General features: G+C 37.3%; 1 protein-coding gene across 1 annotated transcript; it reads right to left on the minus strand.

The window, feature by feature from the left end:
• Positions 1-835: 835 nt before the first annotated feature.
• Positions 836-3,867, minus strand: LOC145777320 (U3 small nucleolar RNA-associated protein 25 homolog). The gene has a single exon (XM_082588673.1). It carries the CDS (start codon positions 3,853-3,855, stop codon positions 1,819-1,821), a length of 2,037 nt encoding a protein of 678 aa, XP_082444799.1. The 5' UTR covers positions 3,856-3,867; the 3' UTR covers positions 836-1,818.
• Between the last annotated feature and the right edge of the window lie 6,483 nt (positions 3,868-10,350).

The following is a 10,350-nucleotide window of genomic DNA, read 5'->3' on the forward strand; positions in this document are numbered from 1 at the left end:
AGGTCGAACGTAGCGATAACTCCGAGTGTGGCAATAAAAGCAATCCTAGTGTGGCGACATAATTACGTCATCCATCTGCGTGACATTTCGCTGAATTTACGTTGCTGCTGATGAAACACGCTTTCGCCCCTACGGCCAAAAAAATAGTTAGGCGCCTATGATTTTAACTATTCAAAAGTACTAACTTATAGACATAAACATTATTTTTTTTGTAACATTTTCTTTGTTTTATTTTTCCTTCATATCTTAAATTTTTCTGAAGGTGATGCAACCTTGCCAAATTTCTTTCAACTTAATAACTTACTTTGGTCACAAGCACGTTTTAACGTTCGCGTTTTGTCGCTTTTACCTTTTTCTACACCTTTGCTATGTTGACGTGAATTGTTTTTGATATCATGATCAGAAAGATAAACAACTGAACTGACATGACGAATTCAAGCACGTTTTAACGTTCGCGTTTTGTCGCTTCTACCTTTGCTATGTTGACGTGTATTGTTTTTGATATGATGGTCAAAAATAAAAATAACTGAACTGACATGACGAATTTTAATTTAATAGTTCAAACATTTTCTTTTTATTCCTTTCTGCACGATTTCAACGTTTAGCGACGTTAAAACGATGTAAAAACGGCAATTGCAATTAGGCTACGGTACCCGATAATTTCCTTTTAAAAATTTCAAAAACTCGCCGAATAGGGCACTCGCCGAAAAAGGCTCTCGCCGAATAAGGAACTCGCCGAATCGGACTAGTCGAATCGGACTCGCCGAATCGGACTCGCCGAATCGGACTCGCCGAAACGGGCCATTCCGGTCTAGGGTAGCTACTCACAGCAGGCTACTCAAACCATTTGTATAGCTACCAGATGAGATTTCCATGACCGGCGATAAATTGTACAGCATATGTTTTCAATCGACTGACATGAACTCAGCAAACAGCTAAAGAGAGTTTTCGATGAGTTATCACACGGAAGTAGAGCGTTGGGTCAAAAATGTTTGACCGGATCAACAATGCAATGAAAACGATGAAGACACAACATATCACAACAAAGTGATCATGAAAAAACGACATTACTTCACATCGAACCAGCTAAAAATTGCATCGATTTACATGATTTTAAAAATAACCATGGCATAGATATAGACAGTAGATGAGACCGATATCACTGCAACTAGTTCAATGAATAAATCCCAATGTAGCATGACCATTGACCACGTCAGGCCATGTGGATGCCACTTGGACGTGACAGTGCGATGATTGGTGAAACACTAAGCAGCAGTGTTCCAAGCGCAACAATTTTCGGCAGTTTATCTCGCAAGTAATCACCGAACACGTATTTCGTTCGATAAGTGGTCGCATACCAAGATGGTCGATGTGCAATGAATAAAATACCAAAGAAATCAATGGTTTTAAAAATGGGCTTCTAACAAGACAGTGAAGCGACTTTCTAACACTAATCATCAAGACAACTTTTTGTTGTTGCAAAAGCATGCATTTATTTTGCTGAAGCTGCAATTAGGTCGTTGTTTCAACACCATAAGAAGTCAAGACGTTTTTCATGAAACGTAATGACGCAATGCCATGGTCACAATCTCTACAAAATATACTGAATATTTTCGTCATGGAATTGCAAATCATCAGCAATGCTAATTATGTTAAAACATTATACCTAAGCGTGACGACGACCTTTATTCCATCAAAATCAGCTCATTTCAAAAAGCATCAGTTGTACAGTATAGGCCTAGGCTACAATAACTTTCCAAATGCCAATAAAAACATATTGTTTCACCAATAAGTAAATAATATTAACACCAGGTAAAATTAAACTTTATTTCCTGTCAGAAACATATGCATGAGTTTTTTAGACTTGAGTAATTCGGTGCCACGATTTGTGCCAAGAATAGGCATAAGCTTGGTGGTGTCATATTTTGAATACAAAGCAATTACTGAGTTTGAAGCCACGGTCACATCATCTAAGGACAAGTGGACCATGTTGCATAATTCACTGTAAAACTGTGGGTAAGTTGGCAGCTCGTAAAATATGAGATGTCTAACACCTCTAATGCTAGGCCTGTGGTAGAAGTGATATCGTTCTGTGTACAACAATACAGGAAACTTTCCTGTAAGAAATCGTCTCCTTGCTTTGCCTACTTCAGTTGGCTTGGTGTATTCACAAATGTAACCAAAATGTGGCCCGGATGCTGCCTTTTTCTCACGTCTCATGTGGTTGCGAAGTCGCACATAATCAAAATACTGCGGCACATAGATCAGAACATTTGTCATCTTTTTTTCTTTAACCTGCTTTAGAATTTGATCCAGAAAGAACTTGAAACGCATGTTTTGGATTTCAGAGAATGGTTCTGAAGTTACGTTCAACTTATGGAAGATCTGAGGCACGGCTTTGGGTATAGTGCAGATGGTTCCTTTCTCATATACACTTTTCACCATTGCCAAACCTTTGTAGTTAAAACAATATTTAGTAAGCAGGCTTGAAATCTGGGGCGAAGAAACATTGGAAAGCACGACTGTCTGACAGTAGTGTTTAGCTTGACCGTCCAAAGAACTGTTTCTTACACGTGAAAAGTCAACACCATGGGAATCTTTGGGTTGCTTGTGCAGATGCTTCATGATGTGAATAACATGTTCCCAATTTTGCATCATAAAAATATCGGCACTGTCAAAAATTAGCATTTCTACTGAGGACAAAAAATCATACTCATAATGAGATTCACCTTGAGCTCCAATGATTGTTCTCAACCCAAGTGGGGAAGCAATGATGATGTCCGAGGAGTAGAACGGAGCATACAGTCTAAAAGCACTATGAAGCAATGCGATGCCGACACGAAAATGTTCATCTGTGTTCCCTGCAAACATTTTTTGATAATCCACAGGTTTCTTTTTGTTAACTTCTTCAGGGTTAATTTCAGCATCCTCCTCATCAGGACTAAACTCCTCTTTGAATCGCTTGAGGTAACTGATTTCAAATTTTTTATCAGTTTTCAACAACTCAAGAAAAATGTTGACAATTTTAAGAGCAGTCTCACGAAATGGGGCCAGTATTATGACTTTGGGACGCACAATACCTTGGTCACGAAATTCAGCTTGCTCTGCTTGTTTTTCAGATAATTTTGCAAGATTTTTGTTATTTTTCAAAACTTTGTTACGTCCTTGAAATATGTGATTCAGCACATGCAGGCAGTATGTCGATCTTATTTCTTCAATGTTCTCAGTAACACTTAATGAAGGAAAATATAAACTCACATACTCATGCAACAAAGAATAAAATTCATTTTGGAGCGGTGTAAAGGCAAATGGGTTGCTAGCAGCACACACTTGCTTAGACTGTGCCTTTTTCATCTTGAACCAATTCTGAGACAATATCTTATTAATCCCCAAATTATTTGTTAAACTTTGATGTCCTTCTGGGTTTTTGAAGCCTTTCTCTAAAGTGGAAAGTTTGTTGTTGGTTTCTTCAGTCTCAGAGCTTTCAGTTCGTTCTGAAAACACTATCTGATGCAGATTTTCCCACGATAAGACACTTTGTGTTTGATACTTTAGCTGCAACTTTTTCAGTTTGGTTTTACATAATTCATGATCAAAATATTCTTCATACTGCTTAGAACTGTGACTTTCATCTTCATTGAACAAAGTTGAATCATTGCTTTGTTTTTTCAACTTTTTAAGTTCTTCATCATCTTCTTCGTCAATTAATTCCTCTGGATGTGGGGTGACTTCTTTTTCAGTAAAAGATGTGTCTGAGTCTGAAGCATCAAAATCATCTGATTTAATTTTAGACAACTTAAGTTTTTTTGAGTTGGGAGCAGAATTTTTAATCCTTCTCTTTTTTAATTTTGCCATCACTGCGATCTTTAACAATCTGAATACAATTAAAGTTTATATTTTTCAATCAAAACATACCCAAACTGCTTATTTAAGCATGTAAAAATTTCCAACAGAAATAGTTCTGTTAACCTAGTATGAAATGTGCAGACAGTTAGGCGCCGGTCAAATAGGCACGCACACTGTGGCGTCAGGATATTTAGGTGCAGAGCACTGTGGCGCCCGTTCATTTAAGTGCTATTCCTAGTAAAGTCTGCAGATTGTATCAGCTTGGCAGGTAGGGCAATGCTTTTCACACAAAATGTTATATAATAAATATTGAACAAAAAAAATAGGTTGTTTTGTTAATGCGAGTGCATTTATTTGTTGTTAGTCATGGCTTCAGTGAGTGAAGCTGCTTAAACCGACAATGCTTTTCACACAAAATGTTATATTGAACAGAAAAATATATTGTTGTTTTAATGCACGTGTTCGGCATTTATTTGTTGTTAGTCTAGGTTTGCGTCGACGAAAGCTTTATCAATAAATTATTCAAGTTTCTGAACATGACTGAGTTCACTTTTAGTTTAGTCAAATAATAACTACACTAAATATCAGTAAAAAATATCGTTTCTAGCACTAGTTGCTACGTTCATCTGATGAAATTGAAAGTAAAATTAACAACAAACAAGATGGTTTATTGCTTCACTGACGTTTCGCGTACCATGACAATGCGATTGAAGGCAAGAAAAAATAAAACACGCAATATTTTAAAAATAGTCCACACACCAATGACGTGTGGCCAATTTTTAAAATATTGCGTGTTTTATTTTTTCTTGCCTTCAATCGCATTGCAGTATATAACCTGGTGAAATTTTATTTTGTATGTTACTCGCTCTGAGGATGCGCATTGTCATGGTGCGCGAAACGTCAGTGAAGCAATAAACCATCTTGTTTGTTGTTAATTTTACTTTCAATTTCATCAGATGAACGTAGCAACTAGTGCTAGAAACGATATTTGTCCTGATGAACACCCAAACTTTTCAGTATTCAGTAAAAAATATATTATATATATGTGAGATCTGCAATGCTGTACGGAAGTGAGACATGGTGCTTACGGGAAAACGAATTGGCGATTTTAAGAATAACTGAGAGAGCGATGGTGAGAGCAATGTGTGGTGTAAAGCTGATGGACAAAAGGAATACCGAAGAACTTATGAGCTTGCTTGGGTTGAATGAGAGTGTTGATAAATTGGCAAAAGCGAATGGAGTGAGGTGGTATGGGCATGTTTTGAGAAGGGATGAAGATGATGTTTTGAGAAGAGCGCCTGGAGTTGCGAGTGGAGGGTCGTAGAAAACAAGGAAGACCAAAGAAAACATGGAAAAAGCAAGTTGAGGAAGAAAGCAGCAAGGTGGGCTTGACAAGAGAGGACGCGCTAGACAGATCGATGTGGAGGCAGGGTGTGAAGACGATTGCGGCACTTAGAGGTGAATCCGGCCACCCTTGGTAACGGGGACATCACCGGATTAAAACTGGACTACTACTATTCAAGCAGGTGGTAGGCTTGAGTGAAGAGTAACTTAGTTTTCCGTGAAAACCCAGACTAGGTTTAATAACGAGCAAAGTCGCACCATTATGCTTGCAACTTGTAGCCAGGGTTCATATGCCCTATAGAAATGTATTCATGTAGTAAAGTGTTGTCTCACGTGTACTCGCAAGAATTGCCCTACCTGCCAAGCTGATACAATCTACAGACTTCACTAGGAATAGCACCAAAATGAAAGGGCGCCACAATGCTCCCCACATAAATGTCCTGACGCCACAGTGTGCGCACCTATTTAACCGGCGCCTAAAATACTTGCTCCCTGAAATGCCAGTATATCATACTTAATATTGTAACAAAACTACAGTACAAGAATTTCTTTTAGAGATAAAAACTATTTCTGTAGTGGGGTTACCAGTATGCTAATTGCTAATAGAAAGTGAACAAAAAAGAAAACATTAGTTTTTAATGTACGGTAGTGGCTGTAGTTACTACATGTGGCAGCTTGTACAACGTTGTTATAAATCTTCAAATTTAAACCTTTATCATAATGTCCTAGACACTTTCTATACGGGTCATTCCACATCAAATCACCCAAAAAAAATGAAATTTTTAACACCACCACCTCCGATTTTCTTCAAATTTGGTTTGTGTGTGAGTTCTGGGTAAAAAAGCATGAACTTCAAATTTTATCAAAATCCGGCCAGTGGTTTTGGAGATATGGGCCTGTGAAATTTCGTATTTTGGGGGAAAATGGGGGTACCCGGCTGATTTCAAAATGCCATTTCTCCTCAACCACTGGGTGTATTTTAATGAAATTGGTGTCATTTTGCAGGAAATTGGTCAAGGATTTCATTTCTGTGGCTAATTTTCAAAAATAAGCATGTTTGGGGGTAATGACCTTTTGACCTTTGCTTTGACCTTGACTTTGACCCTGTGGATCACGTGATACAAAAAACTTGTCTACATGAAAAATCTTCTTTGACACTGTCTCTATAACATATGAAAAAATGGGAGAGGTAATATTTCTATTTTAGCCATAGTTTTCACTCAAAGTTTGCATGTCTCATGATTTTTCAACAAATTTTCTTAAAATCACTTTCAAAAATAGTATGGTATGTACAAATGGTACGATATCAATATGCACATTGCATCATCAGAAAGAATGAGTCCAAAATGATGATGAGGGGTGTTTTTTTTTTTTGTAAAATAAGCTTATAACATTGGGAAATGATTGCAAATGGGGAAGGGGGTAAAATATTTCAAATTCTGATGATGTAATACATAAACGCACCCAATTAATACTGCATAAAAATGAGTTAAATGACACAGTTTAGTCCAGACACAACAGACAAAATGTTAGGTTCTGAAAGTTTTCCATAGCTGACTACACATCACTGAGCTGACTACACAACATGTGAAGTTTAATTGTATCGTTTTTGGAAATAGTGTAACGACATCTGCCAGATGCAATCATGGAAGGAGTTTCAATGATACAAACATTGTTATTAATATCGATCCAGCATTTATCAGCAGAGGAAGGCCAGTAGAAGATTCTGGCTGGACCATGAGGATGCATAAAGTTTACATGGTAGTCTCCAAACTCATCAGAAATGTCTTCCACCAAACCTATCCACGGTTCATAATCATATATACAGCACACATGTGTCTGTGTTGCGATGTTGATAGGTTCATTCAATGCTTCAAGTGCAAGGTCTTCATCTCTCCCTCCTGTCACTGACACTATTTCAGGCAGATTTTTTTGAGCACTGAGTTTGTAGGCAAATAGTTTTGTTTCAGAAATCGGAGCAAATCTATGGAATTTTAGTGTTCCTTTTATTGTCTTTGCCAACGAGAATCTTTTATTCAATTTTTCTTTGCAAGCTTCATACCGGTCAGGCTTGACATTGAAAAATTGAATTCCTTGTATGTTAGCTTTGCAAAATGTCATAATTGACTCGGTAGTAAGGATAGCGTCACTGTAAGGCCTTTGTAAACTTGCCTTTTTTTAAGAGGCGCTTCACTGTCCCCCTATACCATCACATGCACTCTTTCCATGCGAAGTAGAAAACAAGTGCCATTCTGCCCTGATGCTAAAATCTTTGACATGATTACATAAATTGATGAAATTTGACTTGTTCTTGTATTGGCCAGCACAGCCGTCTGTAAAATAATAAATTTTTTCAAGTTCAGAAAATTCAGCTTTCAAATATTCAATAAATACTTGTAAAAAAGCATAAACTGTGTATGTGTTGTGTTCCATGATATCGCTTATGATGCATACATTTCTGTGTTCAAGTGATCCATCTGCCAGTCGACGATATGCAATAAACGGATGTAAAGTGGCCTGCCTATTATCCCAGTGGAAGCTTTGCTCTTCATCTTGTACTACACATGAGTAATTTTCTGCAAAGTCACCTTGAACAATGATTTCAGTTTTCGGTTTTATGGTTGTCTTCAAATTGTTCATATACTTATGTTGTGCCTTAGCAGTGTAACTAACTAAGTCTTGTCAATTTCATAATCTGATATGAAAGCATTTCTGTGAATTCAGTTTTTGATTGAACCAATGTGATCAATTGAGCCCGATCTGTACTAATCCATTGCTGGTATGTTACATCTTCTGGTATTTCATCACAGCTAAGGAGATGCTGCATAAGCATGTCATGATATTAAACTCGCAAGTTTCGTCCCGCAACCCGCACAGGCGCACTTACCAATCACAAAAAATATGCGGAACTGAATTACCTGGACCAGACGTTGTTGCGTACCAATTATATTTATTACTTGTTTCCAAATTGTGTTAGAGGAGACATAGACTTAAATGTAAAACTAGGCTAGCCCAACAACCTAGCAAAATCGCCCTTTTGAAAAACGCACAAAATAACCTTTATGATGTGACAGTATGTGTTCGCCCGCCCAGCTATTTTGAAAACTCGGCGCCTATGGATAACGATATACCTTATCAGACTGACCATGCTATAACAGTATGGCGAAATTGATTTCTGATTATTAAAAATGAAGCTGGTACACTGTTGTTGCAAGAGCAGCAAGACTTATTCTACAATATAAGGTTTAAGCTAACCGGATTTTATGAAAATTTCACAGATATCGTCCTCTTTGAATGAAAACTATGGCTAAACTAGAAATATTACCTCTCCCATTTTTTCATATGTTATAGAGATGGTATCAAGGAATATTTTTCATGTAGACAAGTTTTTTGTATCACGTGATCCACAGGGTCAAAGTCAAGGTCAAAGCAAAGGTCAAAAGGTCATTACCCCCAAACATGCTTATTTTTGAAAATTAACCATAAAAATGAAATCCTTGACCAATTTCCTGCAAAATGACACCAATTTCATTAAAATACACCCAGTGGTTGCTGAGAAATGGCATTTTGAAATCAGCCGGGTACCCCCATTTTCCCCCAAAATACGAAATTTCACAGGGCCATATCTCCAAATCCACTGGCCGGATTTTGATAAAATTTAATATTTATGCGTTTTTGCCCAAAACCTAACCACAAACCAAATTTGATGTAAATCGGTGATGGTGGTGTTAACAGCACTGGGTGAATTGAGCTGGAATGACCCATACATAAAAATATTTCAAGCACTACGATGACATGCTACATGTAACACATGCCTTCCATGTGACTCTTTTCTCTTTGTTGTTGGTTCACTTTTGAATAATAAGAGCCTGCCAAGTCTTTTTTAGAGCTGATCACATCAGACTGTTTCAACATCTTCTGGCTGCTGCTGTTTGTGTACCACTGTATGTCTTTTATTTGAATACATATACATTCTTGATGCTAATTATATTAATAATAAGATAGGATGTCTAGACTCTATGTTAAATACAAACACCCTCACAAAGAAACTTTATCCCTTTTTACCACTGTGTGGATAGAGCACTTTCAGCTCCCAAGTCCTCCTTTGTAAATTGTACATTATGACTCAGCTCTTAAAAGTGGACGATTTGCTTTGTTTTTATGTGTGATTGTAATATGGACCATGTTGAGTATGCATGCTGTATGATGCAAATAAATAAATAAATAGTGTGAAAACAATGACACTGTGAGTTACTGCCTGACTTAGCCTCATTGGAGTTTCTACATGAGTTAGCTTAATAGTAATAAACTCTGCAGTCTGCACATCACAGGCTAATTGGAGTCTTTTTTCGCTTCTACTTTTTTCTAGACCTCTGCTACATTTGGCATATATTGTTTTTCGTTATGATGGTCAGAAATAAAAACAAATTAAATGAACCAAAATTTAAAAAATTGATAAAACATGTTTTTAACGTTTCCGTCTTAAATTCGAAGTAATGATATTTTCTTTCCGAAAAAAAAAGTAGTCAGATCAATTTATTTTGTTTCAATAACGCCACACATAAACAAACAAGCAGAGTAAATAAAAGTAAAAACAATGCATTGTAAGTTAGAGCGGTCGGTAGGATTATGACGCAATCAACATAATAGTGAAAATCCACAAGCGGTCATCTCAGTCAGCCAGCACCACATGGGCTAAGAATAGATCCAACCACATGTCCCAGAGGTTCGATTGCCCTCTTGATTTGTAATAGTGCTGACGTTGAGTTTACGTTGTTTCTTTGTTTTCCGTGACGTAGCCTGCCTGAGGACCCAGACGTTTTACTCTTAATTGTCGCTTTTGCCGCGTACGGTACCGTTGTGTGTGGAGAGCCCATTTACCTTTTTGTGTAAAAATTCAGTAGGCCAAACGGTAAAGCAAGGGAGAGGGATGCCAGTACTCGTTTGCGATAGGCTATGTGTGTGTGTACTTCGGATTTGAGTTTAATTATTATTATTATTTATTTGCGTCAAACAAAGTTGTCCATATCCAAAACAAAAACAACGAAATAATACACAAACTGAAAATGCACAAAGATCACAGAGAGATGGATGGATGCCGTCGGTTTAAAAGCTCACTAAATGGGCTATCTACTGTTACAAATTTATATACAATGAGCG

Source organism: Aplidium turbinatum, chromosome 9 (genome assembly GCF_918807975.1).
Source record: "Aplidium turbinatum chromosome 9, kaAplTurb1.1, whole genome shotgun sequence".
Taxonomy (NCBI): Eukaryota; Metazoa; Chordata; class Ascidiacea; order Aplousobranchia; family Polyclinidae; genus Aplidium; species Aplidium turbinatum.

Coding starts and splice junctions, on each gene's coding strand:
- LOC145777320 (XM_082588673.1), bottom strand. CDS start 3,855: ATGGCAAAATTAAAAAAGAGAAGGATTAAAAATTCTGCTCCCAACTCA.